Source organism: Monodon monoceros, unplaced genomic scaffold (assembly GCF_005190385.1).
Source record: "Monodon monoceros isolate NGI ecotype Baffin Bay Population unplaced genomic scaffold, NGI_Narwhal_1 Super_Scaffold_5, whole genome shotgun sequence".
Taxonomy (NCBI): domain Eukaryota; kingdom Metazoa; phylum Chordata; class Mammalia; order Artiodactyla; family Monodontidae; genus Monodon; species Monodon monoceros.
In genome coordinates, this window is record NW_021703782.1 from 49,570,896 (window position 1) to 49,589,202 (window position 18,307).

An 18,307-nucleotide genomic window follows, 5' to 3' on the forward strand; every position below is an offset into this window, starting at 1 on the left:
GACTTTTATGTTTTATGGAATTTTTTGTTAATTGCTATTACAAATTATATTTTAGTCAACATCCATATATATATATATATTTGTGTACATATGTATTTCTGTAGGATACATTCAAAAACTGAAAATTTTGGATCACAGTATGTGCACATTTTTAATATACATATACATCTAATTTATCTCCAGAAAATTTTCACTAATTTGCATTTGTACCAGAAAAATATAAAAATATCTGTTTTTCCAAACATTTACCAACATGAGGTATGATTACGTTCTTTAATCAAAAAGCAGCTTGCCAACTTAAAAGGAAAAAAAATATTTGGTTGTTACAAAATTCCATACAGAAATACTCAAAGGAGAAGCGGTAATTTTTCCTCATCCCAAGACAAATGAACAGGTTTGTGAAAATGCTCCCAGAATTTTGTCTTTGTCTGTATGAACATATATATGTATTTGTTTTGATCAAAAATGGTAGTGTAGTTGTCTCCTATTCCGCAACTCGCTGGGTTTTGTTTTTTGGTTTTTACCAGTTAACGTTGAATTGTGGGAATTTTTCGTTACTAGTTTGTCCTGCCTCCTTTTCTTATTAATAGCTGAATAGCAGTTTATCACATGATCATACACAAAAATATATATAGTCTTATCATTGACACTCTTTGGTAGAATTACAAGAGGATCATTTGAGGTAAATAAAGTTAAAATTTGAATGATTAGGAGTGAAGGGAAGTACAAGTGTCCTTGTACCTCTTTTGTGGTATCAGTGATGAATTGTGCTAATTCATCCTAAAATGTTCCCTCTGTAACCTATAAGAGTCATTTTGAAGAGGGACTGAGCTGCATAGGATACCTGAATGAGGCCCTTTGTAGTGTTTGAAACTATATATCTCTTTCACTCATGAGTAGTTGCCCATCACAGTCTTCACAGATTGAGTCTACCTGTTTAGTTACCTGGTTCTCACTGTCAATAAAACAAATATGCAAGTGCCTATAGATAAGCACCTTTCACTTTTTTTTACTGAGGTATTTTTATTTCTACTCAACGTTTTTGCTATCTTAACAAAGACATGACAAAAATGTTCAATGCGTTTGTAAAACCTTACGTTTTCTTCTGTAAGTCACCAAACACTGGGAAAAAGGGGAAATCCTTCTGTAGAACTAATATTAAGTTTGCAATACAATTCTTGGGTCAGTTTTAATGTATTCAATCAACAAGTATTTCTTGAGCTTCTGTTATAGCTGGGCATTGTGCCAGGTGCAGGGAATCGTTGGGGAGAAAAAGACATGTATCTGCCCTCAGGGAGTTTAGGTCCTAATGGGGTAGTCAGACGGTGGACAAATAAATAAAGCTGGGTCAAAGTTTACAGTAGAAAGTTGGCCTCTCTTCCAGGCACTATGATATTTGCTGAGAATATTGTGAATGAGATAGTTTTCAGCAGAAATTAACCAATAAGGAATCTGAAATTCAGGAGCGTTTGTCATCGTTGAACCATTAAAGCCCTGTGTTGCTTGGGGATGAGAAGCTTTTGTATAACACTGTGTGTAATTATTGATCGTGCAGGTGGACCAGGTGGACAAAGCAGCCCCCCACATCACACATTTGCATTCCCCTTCTCAAGTGGGGCTCCTGAAAAATGGTTGTTATGGGATTTACATCACTTCCCACGTGTTGAAGGCATCTGACCCCGACACTGATGGCAATCAGATCATCTTTAAGATTTTACGAGGCCCCCAACATGGACATCTGGAGAATACAACAACAGGTACTGCCTTCCTTACTCCTTGTAATTGCTCATTTTAAAATACCCAGTGGCTAGCAATGCTAGACAGTAATTTAATTAAGTGCAGGCCCATTTGGTAAACACTCCCCAGGGCTTCCTGATAGATGCAGTTTATAAATCGATATAGGTGCTAAAGAGGGTTTGAAGCTGAGTTTTCGTAAATTCATCTTGAGTGGGAGAACTAAATACTAATACACAGTTGTGTATTGTTTACAACTTTTTTTTCAATAACCAGATCGGAATATATTGACAGGAACACACATTGTCAGGACCAAATTCATATTTGTGACTCATTTTTTTCTATCATGAATTCCAAGGTGATGTAAGTTCATTAAAAACAATTTTTTTGATGTAAGTTTTCTCTGGATTGTATCTTATTTCTGCTTTATGAAGACAATGATCACAATATGTCACTAAACAGGATGGCACAGAATTTTAGATTTTATTACTATATCTTCCTACTCCCTCTCTATTTTCATATTTAAGGTACAATATTTCTGAGACAAAGTAATTTGGAAGCCTAATTTAAGTTCATTGAATTTGAATTTTAAGATAGTTACATTTTATTAATTTCTTTAAAAAATATACTTTGGCTATTTTTAAAGAGGAGTTTGAAATAAAATAGCCATAAAATTGTATCAGCTCTTACTTAATATTTTGTTTGATTAACAGTGAAACTCATTTTCTTCTTTTTTGTAGGCGAATTTATCCATGAGAAATTTAGCCAAAAGGACTTAAACAGTAAGACCGTTCTTTACATCATAAACCCATCTTTGGAAGTAAATTCAGATACCATAGAATTTCAAGTCATGGACCCCATGGGGAACTCTGCCACTCCTCAAATGTAAATTCTTTTGCTTATTCAATAGTCCTGCATATAATGTCCAGAATGTATCTTATTAGGAAAGCGAAATGTTATTTTTTAATCAGAATCTAAGAGGACAAATTGATAGATTATTTCACAAGCTCATAGAATTGATTTTGGAGAGGGAAACTTCTATTACTGCTTGATAATGGGAAAGCCAGTGGCTTCACAGAATATGGAAACGTTAAAAAGTTAAATTCATTAACTGGGTCATTCATTTCATGCATGCATTTACAAATGCATGTCCTTTCACACCCACAGAGGTTTCTGTCTTGACGATTCACTGGCATCCAGGACTGAGCTTGTAGGCTCATGTACAAACCATGCAGCAAGAGGTCACTCTAGGACCGTGTTAGTAACCACAGTTTCCTAAATCTAAATCTCTAAAATATCTAGAACTGGGAAGAATGAGGAAGTCAGGAAATGCTAGCAAAACATCTTCTCTTCCCAAAAACCCAAGCAATAACTAGTGACTGCTTTTGTAAGTCAGTAAACCTACCACAGGTATGGTGAAGACAGTACAAAGAGGAAAACAGACTTGGGGAGATATTAAGTGATACTTAGAATTTGTATAAAGTGTATGTCTTTCAGAATAACCAGAGTAACAAACCCTCAAAATTAACAATATTCACAGGCCATAGTAATTTCACTCACCAGGTCCCTATTCTAAACTTTTTTGGAAGGTGTACCTTGAGTAACTTACCAGCTGTCAGATGATCACAGAAAGGTTAATCATAGCCCAGTTGTCCACGTGCAGTGTTTTTTCTTTCTTTTTAAGTTTGATACCCTTCCCAGTCACCTCAAAGGAAAGTTGTTCATTTATCCTAGTTTTAGTATTTACCTTATCCTAGTCAAACTGTGTCGCATAAGTGAGGACAGCTCCTTTACGGGGCTTTTATGACAGAATATGGACAAAGGAAGAAAAGAAAAATTGAGAAATTCACCTCTGCTCCCTTCATTCTTGCTTTTTCTTTCTAATCCTGAATTGTAGTCCCAATATCTGCCAGCAGAGGTCTCTGTAGTCATTGTTAGAAAAACACGTCTTTAACAAAACATGTTCCCAGGGTCCCACCTCTATTGCCTGCAGTACCTGGTCCAGATTTTTACCGAGTGGCTACTATAGGCCAGGTGCGCAGCACAAGAAGCTGGGAAATAGTTATGAGCAAGGAAGTCCTGTCCCCTGACATTAAAATACAATCATGGCGCTATAAAAGTAAAACAGCTGCCCACCTACCATTAAAATGCTCTTGCCTCGGGATTACAATCTTTGTAGAAAATATATTACCTACTTGCAATTCAGACAAACGTCTTCCAATTTTCAAGGAAATTTTTTTTTAAAATCCTGCTCCAAAAATATTAATAAATTGATCTCACTTGCTTTTTAATAGTTCAACTAAAAAACCTAAGAATATTGATCAGACTTGCTGCTCATCAAATGTTGACTGCTGGTCTTCCACATGAGAACACAGCATAGGTGCCAGAGAATTTTTTTCCCAAAATAGAGCTAGATTGATACTGCTTCACCTACATACCCTTTTCAGTCCTCATTGTTACCAAGGGCATTGTTTTTGAAGATGATTTATGATTTTAAATAATCCTCAAATTTATTGCAGAATCACAGAATTTATAACCTTACTTGAGGCTTTTAAAATAGGCTCCTACTTGTACTGGATACCTTTTTTCAGGTACTTACGCTGGAGTTGTTTCTAATTCAGCTTGTAATGATTGGAACCAGTGGAATATAATGTAAAATATGCCTACTGATGGTTAATCCCAGATAACTTTGATTTGATCTGACATATATTAAGTTGTCTCCTCTAGAGTGGGTGGGGGGAGGAGGAAACTACTCAGCGCTTATCTGTATAAATTTTGAAGGATATAGTTGGCCCTAACCTCATTTGTAAGTAGATGTTTTTTTGGAACAAGAAGAACTTTTTTTTCCCAGCAGGAAACAAATGTTGTGAATAGTGGTCTGTCTTCCCATGACAACCAGCAGGAAGCTACTTACACATACATTATAAATCACAGGCATTTACAACGTAGGTTTCTGCTCTAGTTCATTGCTCTTCGTTTAATCGTCAAAACCACCTTTAAGTTAGGTACTATCATAATCCAGAATTTACAGGTGAAGAGTCTGAGGCAAAAGGAGATAGGAAGTGACTTTTCCAAGCTCATACACCTAAATAGTGAAGGAGCTAAGATTTAGGTGCGGAAAGTATGGTTCTTGAGTCCATGGTTTTCCTCACTGCACTAAAGGACTTTTTGCCCACTTTTAATGAGTGTGCGGAAACGGCCTATAAAGCACCAGACTCAGCTCCCTTCTTACTCTCCAGTCTTTGGCCACCAAAGCAACAAGAAAGGGGGAATACTTACTCCTCAAGACCTTAAATTACGTTTACATTTCAATATGAGTGTGTACTCCATGGCTAAGGCACTGGGGGTTATGGGATAGATAATACACAATAAACCACTGGACTGAGAGCCAAAGAACAGGGTTTGAGCTTTGGCTCTCCCACTGACCTGGGTCAAGTCTTACTTACCTTAGTTATCTCATCTGTAAAGTGGGGGCAGTACTACAATTTCTTCAGTGGAACGAATGAGGTAAAACATATGTAAGCATCTTCTATACTTAAAGTCATTAACAAATGTGACCTGTGGTGGTGATTACTATTGTTGTTCATTCACAAGGGGGCAACAATTGACTGAAGAAGGATCCTAGAGACATTTGGTGGCCAGCTCAAGCCCACCTCTAGTTAGAAATTGACTCTGCGTTGATTCACAAAGTGAATAATCCATATGCTTGTTAATCAATCAGCTAAATGCTGTGGAACTTTGTGCTCTTTTCTGGCTTAGACGGTATTAATAGATTAATATTCTGCATGTTTAAAGGGGTGAGACCTTCTATAACACAGCTGAAGAGACGGGTGGGTGCAATCTGGAGCAAAATGGAGGCTCTTTAAAGAACAAGAAGGACCCATGCTCAGGGGGAATTGTCCCAGAATCTTGATTGCTAGTAAGTTTTTGCCATGGCAGCATTTCTATAGAATATCATTCCTGAAGGGTCAATAGATACTCCGTGAGAAACAGTGTTTGCAAATCTTAATGTAATCAAGTTATTGCTAGCTAGCTTGCGTACTGCTTGATGCGTCAAATGTCAGAGCCACGAAGATGCTTGTATGCACTGGGAGTCTGCGAGAGAGGGGTATAGTACACAACATATCTCACTCAACCTGATTTGACTATAGAACCAAGACCACCCTACCCCAGAATAGCTCATGAAACAAGTTTTTCAAGGGATACATTTGGGAGACATTTTATTGTAAATAGAAGTCATTTTAGAACACTGAAATCCATGGAAATTTGCATCAAGATTTAGATTTGGTTAAGTGCCAAAATTTCAGGCACTGTGCTAGGCGCTTTTACATATGTTGTCCAATTTAATCTACAAAACACAATCCTCTGAGGGTGATAAGGAAATAAGGCTCAAAGCATTTAATTGGCCAGAAGTCACTAAGTGAATGAATGGCAGAGGCCACAGTGCACCCTGACCTCAACGTGAGTGCTCATCTTACCGGCTCACGCCTTGGCGTGATTCACTCATACGCCCACGACAGTTCTCTAGTCCGATGTGAATCTCAAGGTGGTCTGCATACCACCCAAACTCAGTTACACAGGACCACGTAAAACACCTCTGCAGACCACAGAATATAGCTGACTTCTGACCAAGCCAGTTTCTTAACATGCATTCAGGGTTGACCTCTTTCTTGTGCCCACTGCAAAAAGGTGAACTTCAAAAGAAAAGTTGACCCTTGCTGAAGTTCTGCATAACTGAGTAGCTGCTTCATGATTCTAAGCACTTTGATTCTTCTCCTGCCTTTGGCTACCCTCATTCTAGCTGTTCTGTTATTCATCCTTGGCCTTAAAAGAGAAGAGCCAAAGAAATCAAAAAAGAAAAGGAATTTCTAGCAGGCGAACTTGGCAATGCTTTAGCAGCTTTTATGAAACACATTGTAGGGGAAGAGTTTGAAACTCTTAGTTAGGTTCGGCTTTCATGTTACCTGCAAGCCAGAAGTTAAAGTATTTATCTCCAGACTAGATCTAAGAAACCACAGAGGAAGGGAAAGGAAATAGCCCTTATTAAACACCCACTGTGTACAGGTGCTTTATACATATTAACAAATTTTAATTTGCATCATTTGACGTGAGTATGATTCCCCTCATTTTAAAGATAATGAAAACTGAGGTCCAGAGAGACTAACTGACCATAATCACACACTAATAAGTGGTTGTGAGATGTGTCTGACTCCAAGGCACTTGTTTGGGGTACTAGCTGTGCTGCTTCCTGGCTAAACACTGTTTCCCCATTATCATGTGAGAAAGACAAATATGAAAGTGCAGGTGTTCATAGCATTTTTACTGAGCTTAATAGCATCCCCTTTGAGTTGATGTCTTAGATTGAACACTTGGAAAAATATTTTTTACCATTTCGATTTTCTTAAGTCATGTGCTACTTGATTATAAGTGAAGATCTAGTTATAAGAATAATTTAATCACAATTTTAGCTACTATAAAACCTTTCACTGAGAAGCTCAAAGTACTTAATGAGTATTCATTAAGGTTCATTTAACCTCTTTGAAGTACAGACTCATTATTATTGCACCTTGGGAAGTGAGGAAACTGAGGCATAGAGCAGCCAAGTACCTTTTTTACACACCCTTGTTAACCTGGATTAATGTCCCATATCCCAAAGTAGAGTTTTAATCCCAACTGGTTCTTCTGGTCCATTGTTCCTTCATATAAATGAACCGAGTAGCCACAAAATAAAATATCAGAAAGTATATATTTTTGACTCTACTTCAACACTATTGACTACTTGGTCCAGACAATTCTTTGCTGTGGGGCAGTGGTGGAGGGTGAGTTGGGTGTCCTATACATTGAAGGATGCTTAGCAGCGTCCCTGGCCTCTACCCGCTAAATAACCAGTACCACCCTCCTCCCATTGTGAAAAACAAAGCTGTCTCTAGACATTGTCTAATGTTGAGAAGCATGCACAGGCCTTAGAAAACAAGAAATCATGCTTTATGATAGAATGCTCTTTTACCAATGCCACCTTTCTCTCTAGTCCAGTAGGAGCTAAAGAATCCAGAGTGAGTCAGGGCTAGAAAAAACATGTGAGGATCATCTAGTCTAGCTTTTTTTTCAGACTGTGTGAAAGATGTTAATAGGGCTGGGGAGAACAAAAGTTTCAGTGGTCAACTTAGCTTTTCAAACAGGAAGCTAAACAAGGTTCATTATTTCCTTTAACAAATACTTATTGAGCTCTTACTATGTCTCAGTCACTCTAGAAGGGACTTGGTGCTACATCAGTGAACCAAAGACCCTTGTTTACTTGGAGCTAAGTACCTAAGTACTTAGCTAAGTTCCTTGGTACCTAAGTAAATTAAATAGTATGGTATACACGATATGTACTTTGGAAAATGAAAGTTGGTCAGATTAAGGGGGATCACAGACACTGGATTTTCGGGACGGATTGCGATTTTAAATTGAATGATTAAACAGATTTTCTCGTGCTTGACTTAGAGAGGGACCAGAAGTCCCATCCCGTTTAATTTCTACTCCTCCATCCCGTGTCTTTCATTCACGATAGTTGTTGGGAACCAAAATTTAGCTTATACATTAAATAAAATGTTCTATTGTTTTGAGTCCCCACAATCACTTAGGGAAGGTTTCTCCCCTGGGGATGACTTTCCCCATGAGGGACATTTGGAAAGTTCTGGAAACAGTTTAGATTGTTGTAACCAGAGGGGAGTGGTGTGGCTAAATCTGGTGGATCTCATGAGTAGAGGCCAGGGATGCTGCTAAACTTCTTGCAATGCACAGGACAGCCTCCCACCACAAAGAATCATCTGGTCCCAGATGTCGATAGTGTCAGGTTTGAGAAGCCGTGACCTAGGGCCTTAAGGAGTGCTCGTGTCCTGCTAAGTGACTTGAAGTGATTGCCTGTGGGCTTCACAGAAAGTGTATCTATAAACTTAATTTCTGACCTTAGAGTGAGCTTTACTTTGTGATAATAGAAGGAAGGGATCATTAAAATGTGAAGATTTGAACCAACTCTTGTCTGCATGACACCTCGCAATCCAGAGCTTCCCACATTTCTTTCATGGGGGTCCTGCACCTGGTTACCTACATGATACCAAGCATACGTCTGTGTGGCTTCTTTCAGGGAGAATTCCCAAATGATTGACTACATCTCTTACTTTTCTTTCAGGTGTTTGTGTAGAGTTTTAGCAACTGCAGTCTCAGTGTAGAAAGATCTTCTTCAATACAATACTGCCGAAAACAAAAAACACATTCAAAACATGTGTCACACGTATCCTCTAGGTAGGCAAGTGCTTCGTGACTTAAGTATTTTTCTGGAAAATATATAGCCCGGCTTAAATTTCATGGCTTTTCAATAGATCTTTATTATTTGTAGGGAGTAGTTTTAAGAAAATAAAGTAGAACATTGTGTAATGACAGTCTTAACCTCTAAGCATTATGAAGCATTCTAATGGTGTATCAGGGTTATGCATGCACTTTCCCAGACACCAAGACCCTTAATGCTTTGAAGCTGAACAGCACTCTGCATGGTCCCCTTATGGATCCAGATCAGCAATCAAACCACGTTTCACTTTAGGCCTTGGGGTCACCTGGACCTGCAGAGCGACACTGCTGAATTTTTGCTGGTCATGGTCAGCAGTAGCAATGAATGGATTCTTAGAAGGTTGAACATTGAAACTCATTTGAACCTTACTGAGACTTAGCTGAAGCCCATCCCTGTGTATCTATTTCACTCCTTCCCATTGTTCCCCTTTCCTCCTCTTTTATCTTTCTGTCTTTTCCCGCAATCCCTCTCGCCGATTTTGTTCTCCTTTCTCATTTATCTGGATCCTTTAGGAACTCTTTGCAATGTGTTATTTCTGTTAGCATGTATAACATCCTTGTTGCTTGTTATCTTGTGATTCTTTAAGCATAGTCACTTATTTTTTTATTTCTTGATTTGAAATCAGTTGCATCAAAGACCCACGAGGGGTCTTTGAATACTATTGAATATAAGGATCCTATTTTCATGTCAAAATTTTGTGAAGCCCAGCATGCCAATAATAATAAATTTCATATGTATTGATTGAATAAACATTCATACAAATTCATTCCACACTCCCACACGCCCCTTGTCCCACTGGCCCAGGGTTGGTGGAGTAGGAGACAGTGCTACTGAGTTTGTTTCGCTCGTGAACTTAATCTATAGGATGTGACTGTGACCCATGACTGGTACAAGGACATACAGTGATTATTAGAGGATAAACTTACTCTCTAATATGAATGATCTACAGGAAAGTCTGGAGAGCCCTGTGAAATTTGTGAATTCTATGCTCTACATAGTAGCACCCAGAATTTCTAGTTCTGAAAGGAAAAGAAAATTGTAAAGTAACCTTAAAAGTCTAGAGGAAAGAGCCTGAATCTAAGTGAAACCTTGGGAATATAGTAAGGCAACCACTGAGGGTTTTGTGAATGGAGACTGAAAGGGAAATGAATAAAACACAAGCAATGGAAGTGGGTTAAATGATCATAGTGAAGATTGCTTATGTCTTTATTGCTGAAAGGTTACAGGGGGTAAAGGATGTAAGAACATATTTGAAGAGAAATGTTCAGGTGAAACATTTCAAGTTTTCTCACCTCAGAAAGGGAAACACTTCAGGGTAAAGATAAAATTGTAGTCCCCTGCTTGAGGTCAGACTGCAAGAGTCATGAAGAACTTCAGTTGGGAAGAAGAATGGTAGAGAAGGAATAGTACATTTGGTTTCAGATTTATACTGGGGATTCCATCTCTGCTGTCTGTTAGCTTTGTCATAGCTTTTTGCCTTCGAGGTAGTGATTTAACCTCTCTGAGCTCAGTGTTCTTTTCTGAAGAAAAGAAAAGAAAAAGTCCCTCTCCATGCCATGAGGATTAAAGAAGTCAGTTTCCATCAAATGTCGGGCTTACTAAATATAGCGTGGGAAAAAAGACCACCCTGTATTTAGCAAGTTTATTCAGTTGTATAGCTGCATCCAAGGTACATATTAGCATAGCCCTTTTATACGCACAGAGGAAGGGACAGATAATGCTTTAAAACACATGCACATTCTAACTCCTAGGCACATCCTCAAAGATATCTTGTTATTAAACTGAACCCAAGTTCAGAGAAGACCTGTGCCTGGAAATGATCTTGTTGTATCGATGAAGGAGGCCAAAAGATAGGAGAGAAGATTTCATATCAGTGTCCTTTCCAAAAATGAACTTCTCCTTGAACTTAACACCTGCTCCTTTCCCTTCTGAAGATGCAAGTAGGAGTCTCTTTTCTATCACTAATAATTGTAAGACCTCTGATAGACTTTTAACCTTATTTCTGCATTTATAAATGGAATTCTTATCCGTGCTCTACACCACAGCATTGTTAAGAGCAATAAATGAGACAGGGACAGTAAAAGTTCTTTGTGAGCTAAAACGTCCCAAACAAGTGTAAGGAGCTTGTAGCATTAGTGTAGGTTGATGAACCACTTCTGTCTCCCAGTGTGGACCAGTGGTTCAGCTTCCTACCCAGCAGAGGAGCCCCCCAGGCATCCGTTATGCATTTCTCATGATTTTCTTTCTTGTTTTCCTTACATGCATAGCTTGGAACTGAAGTGGTCTCATATCGAGTGGTCACAGACTGAATACGAGGTCTGTGAGAATGTGGGCGTATTGCCCTTGGAAATTACCAGAAAGGGATATTCCATGGACTCGGCCTTTGTGAGTGTAAAGGTAACAAGTCTGTCAATTTTCAAGCTAAAACCTCGGTTGCTGGTTGGTGCCTTTGATTATTTCCTTAGAAAAATTCAGAGTAACTAAGGAAATTTCAAACTGCACGAGTGTTGCACTATTCCCGAGAGTCTAAGTACAAAACCTCCTTGTCCCTCCATCACTTACCTAGGTGCATTAGCTCCTAGATAGGATATTTCTAACCCATTTTTAGTTTTTAAATCTGGTCTTTAACTCTTGAAGTTTGATTTCACAAGGGAGATCTATCCAACCTAGTGAACTTGGGCCAAACTCTGCTTTGGAAAGGAGAGTTGTAGGCAAATGTAAGTCCCCAAATGACTTTCTCTTAGTATGCACCAGGACCATTTCCTGTGGTCTCAGTGGATGAAAAAATCAGGGAACACACCTATCGTAAGCTTCACCCAAGTCACGCAAAATTAAGAGACCATGTATCAATACAGGTGCCCTGAAATATAAGGAATTTTCAATAATTATTTTTGGACTAGTCACCTGCTATTTCTTTACACTGCCATGGGCCGTGAAGCACAACCTATGGCTTCTAGAATTGAAAGATTTTTTTTTAGGAGTCACTATAAAAATTGCACTTCAAGTGAACGAGAGCATGAAAATCCTGTACATACGAATGCTGGTGAATGAGCCTGAAAGACTCCCCTCCTCAATCTAAGGAAAAAAGCAGTGATACTAGCTTCTGGGAAAAAAATGCCATCTCAGTTAAGTCTCAATTACAATAATACGTTCAAATCACCCTCACAGCCTCGTGCACATAAATCCTACTATATCCAGACTCAGTATTTATCTTTCTAGTGGGCATAGGGTCTTCTCCCCTGATCTGGGGCGTTTTATTATTGTTAAATCATCAGATAACTGGGTATCCCCTCTACCTTCCCAGTAGATAGTTTATGGAAAAAGAAAGAACCCGCCTGGATGGTTTTCTAATATTCTTCTGGTCCTCCATGAAAAGCACCATATGCTCCAGCCTGGAGTTTGGGGCCACAGAGCCATTCACCATGCCAGGTAGAAACAACAGATGCGGTGTGACGGAACCTTTCGTCTGCTTAAGCTGAGTTCGCACACAGTGAAGCTCCCGCTGAGTCTGCAGGCCTTTCGCAAACAGCCCGAGTCCTTCGGGGACCACTCTGCTTACAGCACAGCCTGCTGCTTTAGCCTGGAGCCCATTGGCTGCTTGGCTGGGAGGAGGGAGAAGAAAGCACTCTTACCCTACGTTGTTTGCCCTGGTTTGAATCACACACCTGCACCGGGCTCATTTCTGCAGCCACCTTGACTCAGCCCATTCCTTTTCCCACGTAGGATTCTGTAAGCTCAGTGGTGGTAAATACTAGGTAATTGCACGTGCAAGAACCACATGGGGAAATGTAACTCCCAGCATATGATGGGTACAGGTGTGCAATGGGCTGCCTTTCCACAGGGAAAGGTTGTTGGGGAGGAGCCTTGGCATTGTGGAGAAAGAAGAAATGGGAGCTTAGGAGGCAGTACTCTTCTTGAGCAAAATGTTTCCACTGCAGACCACTGGCACATGTTAGGGCCTTTGGTTAGAAATGCAGATAATGCCTGAGGCCAAAGAAATAGGAATTTGCCAGTTTTTACTTGTGCCCTTCATCGCTTTGTAAGAAAGTGAAGGAATAGAGTAACTCACTTTCCCGAACATCTCATTCAAGGACCTCTGTTTCAAACCAGCTGAAGCTTCTTTTTCAAACTCCTTTTCAACCATATTTCAAACTAAATATGTGTTCTTCACACATATTTAGGCTCCTCTGGGGGAAGTTAAGGGCACGAGATGTCAGAGCCCTTAAATCACCTCTGTTCTTTAGCCCTGGGGGATGGGAAAAAGGGGTCAGCCAATTGTCTCTTTAGACTGGACCAATTTTTTTTTTTTTTTTACAACTTACTTGAAGGAGCTTCTGAAGCCCTTGGTTCTGGGTGTGGATGGCCTTCGTGTGGCTGTTCCCCAGGACTGTCATCCCCACAGAGCCCTCATTCATGCCTGTGAAGAGGAATGGTTTCATCCAGATGCAAAAATGGACCAGACTTGTTTTAGTTCATCTGGTCTAAAGGCTTTCAGTGCCCTGAGCTCGCAGGATACCTCCAAGCTGGCTGACAGATCAGCACCCCGGTTGTCAGCAGTACCCGCTTTTCCTTCTATTCACTGCCCTTCTCCCTTTCCTCCAAGGCATTATTTTAGGACCTGGTTGGGGTAGAGGGAAGGCCATGAAATAAAATGATATTTGCAACAAAGAGAAATATACTGTTTAAAATTCACATTACTTTCTCCAATAACCAAATCATTTATAAAGGAGAAGATAAAAATAAAGTTTTATGTTTACTTCCATTGATATTAGTCTAGGAAAAAGTTAACTTTAAGGAAGATGGGTCAAAAATGATGTATTAGAATAAAAAAACCACTTAATGTTAAGAACAGATTTAAGAGCATGAGTTTAGTCTAGTATGAGATCAGACTAGATGTTTTTCTATTACAGAATATTTATTTTTATTAAAAAAAAAGATTTTGTTTTTCCCCTCTTAAGGTTAACCAAGTGTCAGCTACAGCCGGAAAGGATTTCACTATGACTCCATCTAAGCTGATTCAGTTTGACCCAGGTACGTTTTGCGTCTACACTTTGTTTCATGTTTTTGTAAGAAAGTCTGGAGATGGTGGAAAAGACAGACTATTATGCAACTTCAGCCAACTAGAAACTCCTCAGGGCACAGGATCACCCCTCTCCCAGAGAGATGAGTTTGTACTTGAGGCTTTGCCCCTCATATTTTATGTTATTACTAGTGAGTATTTATTTAAAATGAGAAGAGAGATCATGACAAATAAAATATATAAAATATTAAGGCAAACATCCAAAAATCCAGAAAAAATGCCATTTAAAAAAATTATTCAGAGGTCTGACACAAAGCTGAAATAATATAATTGCCTCATATTTTAATGGAAATTTTTTGAATGTTATAGTCATGTGGATTCCTAAAGGGTCATTTCTAAATTATTTCTCTTGGAATAGGCTGATATGAACAGATTCCAGGGGAAGTTATTATTTAATTAGATAACACCTGTTTTGTTTTAAGCGTTTGGAAAAATTTTGCTAGGTGCAAAAGGGAATACAAAAGCATGGGGCCTGTTCTCAAGGATGTTCTATCCTGTGAGAAATATAGACATGAAAACAACCCACTAATAGAGTACATTGTGACCCCAAGGCTGTGCCACTGTTCTGGCTAAGGAAAATCCTGGAAGACTTCCTAGGGGAATTGGTAGCAGAAGAAAGGGGACTTAAACTGCAGGACAGGCATACATTTGGCTAACTGTGCCTTAAGCACCAAGGCGGGAGCCATGCCCCCTTTCCCTGGTTTCTGTAGATGGGAACCAGTAGCTCTCCCTCACTGCACTGCATGGTTGTCTCTCTTTCCCTCTGGTATGGAATGGACCTAGATCACCTGTCCAGGGACAAAAGGAAAAGGCCTTGAGAAGCAGCCAGGGCGTGTGGCTTTCTGCTCCCCTGCAGAGGAGGTGTTCTGCATTCTGAGAACAGGCCATCCAATCAAGACTTTAGCCATTGTCTGCCACTGACACATGAAGTTTTGGGCAAAGGCAAAACAAAATGGCCTGAATACCATTGCCACTCCAAAACTGACAACCTTAATATTAAGCGTAGAGGAGACTTCCCTGGTGGCGCAGTGGTTAGCACTCCACGCTCCCAATGTGCGGGGCCTGGATTCAATCCCTCATTGGGGAACTAGATCCTACATGCATGCTGTGACTAAGAGTTCACATGCCACAACTAAGGAGCCGGTGAGCCGCAACTAAGGAGCCCGCCTGCTACAACTAAGACCCAGCACAACCAAAAAAAAAAAAAAAAATTAAATGTAGAAAAGAAATGCCTTTCTGCAGCTCACCACAAGTTGTACGATGTTTAGTGACTCTATTAGTTTGCTGGGGCTACCCTAATAAAGTATCACAAACCTGATAGCTTCAAAACAAGAATTATTTTTCTAATAGTTCTGAACGCTAGAAGTTCAAGATCATGATGTGGGCAGGGTTGATTCCTTGTAAGGGCTGAGAGGGAATCTGTTCCATGCCTCTCTTCCATGCTCTGGTGCTTTGCTGGAGTCTCTGGCCTTCCTTGGCTTCTGTTGCATCACCCGATCTCTGCCTTTATCTCCATAGGATGTTCTCCTTGTTTGTGTCTGTGTCCAAATTTCCCCTTTGTATACTGACACCAGTCATAATAGACTAGGGGTCCACTCTAGTATGACTCCATCGGAATCACATCTGTAATGCCCTTATTGCCAAATAAGGTCACATTCTGAGGTACTGAGAGTTAGGACTTAAACATAGGGATTTTTGAGTGACACAACTCAACCTATAACAGAGAGCCTTACATTTGACATGCAACAATCCTGATATTGTTATTGGCCTCCTTCCTGTGATATTTAAGTTTCTGACTTGCATAATTTTGTCCCTCAGACTGACCACCCTTGATGAGAAGAGCTGTTCCTGTTATGTATTTGAAGTTTACCCTCAGGTTGCTGCAGGCTCTGGTTCTGATCAACCCTAAGATGAAAGGATTTGATGCATTGGCTCTGTGCTCTTTATGTACTTCATGTTAAGGCAGGTCCGGCCTTTCCTCTTTTCAAGAGGCAAGAGTCCTTGTCATATATCACCTTTATTATTTGAGATCTGTTTGTCACAAGATCAGGAGTGATTTTGGCTTTTGGTGGATTTTGAGCAGCCCACCAGTTTCTCTGTTTGGATTGATAGGAACTAGAAGGTATCACACTGGAGGAGCTCCTGGAAGCTAACTTTTGCAAGTCCCACTGGGTGAGGGAATGCCCATTTGCTTTCAATAGTTTACATCCTGCTTCCAGTAGATACTAAAGACTTCTGAGGGTCTAAATCGTCATAATTTCAGAGATTATTTAGACTTATTTTTTGGCCATGCCATGCGGCATGCGGGATCTTAATTCCCTGACCAAGGATTGAACCTGTGCCCCCTGCAATGGAAGCACAAAGTCTTAACCACTGGACCACCAGGGAAGTCCCTAGTTAGACATTTTAAGAAAATAAATAAATATAGCTTATAAATGAAAAATAAACAACACTTGGGTGTTCATTGCTTTGGAACTTATTAGCCAGAAACTGTTTCATAAGCTGATGTCTTCCTATAGAGAATGTTAGAATTCCCCATGTCCACAGGTCCTGTAAATACTTATTTACTCCCATCTTGTTCATCCTTGCCTCTTTCAGATCTGGTGTCTTCATCCCCATGCTCACCCCTTTCACCCAAAGCAATCTGTTCATTTCTTTAAAAACAGCAGCTTCCATGATTGGTGAGGAAACAGAGAGTGAGAAATCAAAGACAGTGGAATATCATAGGGTTTGAGAGCTCTTGGAGAGAGCTGAAGAGAAACTGAGGGACTTTTCAATCTAGTGAGCTACACTCAAGTAAGCTTGCCTTGCAGCTTTGTACCAAACCAAAAGCTAACCCTGACTACTTTGCCTTCTGCTATTGTGAATAATCTTGAGTCAAAGTGCAAATATTCTTAAGAAAATGATTGTTTTCCTTTAAAATAAGTGTTCTTCAAAGGTTTGCTGCATTCTTAATTGAGACTTCATTGTGCCTGAGTCAAAATGTTTTCCAAAGAACAGCTCTCTCACGTGGCATTTGCTGAAAAACATTGAGAATATGTCTTTCGATAGTGAAATGTGTTTTGCAGGAAAATATCCAGGAATTAACTCACTCTGTAAAGTGGGCTATGTCTGCATAACCTGACACCTCTCTCTCCTCTTCAGCACCTTTTGTTTCATGGGAACAGGGGGCCAGTTCATGCCTTCTGAAATTGTTTATAATCACCGTGATTTCACAAATACTTTGCACCTTGAAGGCTGGAGAGGAAGGAAAAAGAAAAACTAAGAAAGTTCTGATTTCTAATCTCATTAACCTAAAAAAGGAGGTCCTGTGTGCATACGTGGTAGACATATAAACAAAGCTGCAATGCAGCAAACTGATCAAAAGTACTTAAATGAAACTTGGAATAGATCTTCTCTAACCAGCTGGTTCTACTTCATAAGGTTTTACAAAAACTTTAAGGTTTTTTGGGGGGTGGGTGGGGCAGTGGGGGAAAGGGGTACTATAATTTATTAAACAGTTCTTAAAATAAGAAGGCAAATGGTTGGGGCTTGAGGAAAAAAAATTTTTTGTATTGGATTTTTATTTGAATAACACTTAACTTTATGGGCTTTGAGAGTCAAAACAGCTCTCTGAATATTAAAACCTTAGTATTCATATGCCTTCTTCATTGTCAAGTCTCTTTTCTCTCCACGCCAATTTATTACAACAGCTGCCTGTGTGGATTCCCAACTTCTAGCCTCTCTGCTTGTCTGCCTGGGCCCCTAAATCTTCCCACATACCACTTTCAGGTTCATGTTTTTAAGACATCCATTTTCAAGAGCCTTCCCTGTTGCCTGTGGTTTAAAGTCTGAGTCTGACCCACCTAGTGTCGAGGTTTCTCTGCAGTCTGGCTATACCTACCACCTCTCTTCCCTGGCGTGACCTCTCTACTCCAGCCGGGTAATCTGCTCAGCCCTCCTGATCAAGGTCTCTGCTTTGCTATCTAACTGACTTTGCTTCTGTTGTTTTCCCATTTCCTCCCAGGTCCTTCCAACTCTGGAGCCCACATACATGTAGTATTTACCATCTATTCTGTACCTTTGGACAGCTAATTATACACAAACTGGAATAATTGACTTTTCTGGTATTTACATCTTGTCTCTTCAAGAAGGTTTTAAATTCCTTTATGTCAGGGCTTCCT

At 39.7% G+C, this 18,307-nt stretch overlaps 1 protein-coding gene across 9 annotated transcripts in view; it reads left to right on the forward strand.

Moving 5' to 3' along the window:
• Nucleotides 1-18,307, forward strand: part of FREM1 (FRAS1 related extracellular matrix 1) — a 170,769-nt gene that overhangs the window by 133,527 nt on the left and 18,935 nt on the right. For 7 of the 9 annotated variants that reach the window (XM_029202856.1, XM_029202857.1, XM_029202860.1 and 4 more), the window contains 4 exons: nucleotides 1,556-1,757; nucleotides 2,475-2,619; nucleotides 11,332-11,461; nucleotides 14,023-14,095. The exons of 1 other annotated variant lie outside the window; for it this stretch is intronic. In XM_029202856.1, coding sequence (XP_029058689.1) covers nucleotides 1,556-1,757; nucleotides 2,475-2,619; nucleotides 11,332-11,461; nucleotides 14,023-14,095 — 550 coding nt within the window. The remainder of the gene's footprint in view (nucleotides 1-1,555; nucleotides 1,758-2,474; nucleotides 2,620-11,331; nucleotides 11,462-14,022; nucleotides 14,096-18,307) is intronic. One more of the 9 variants, XM_029202859.1, reaches the window with a different exon arrangement.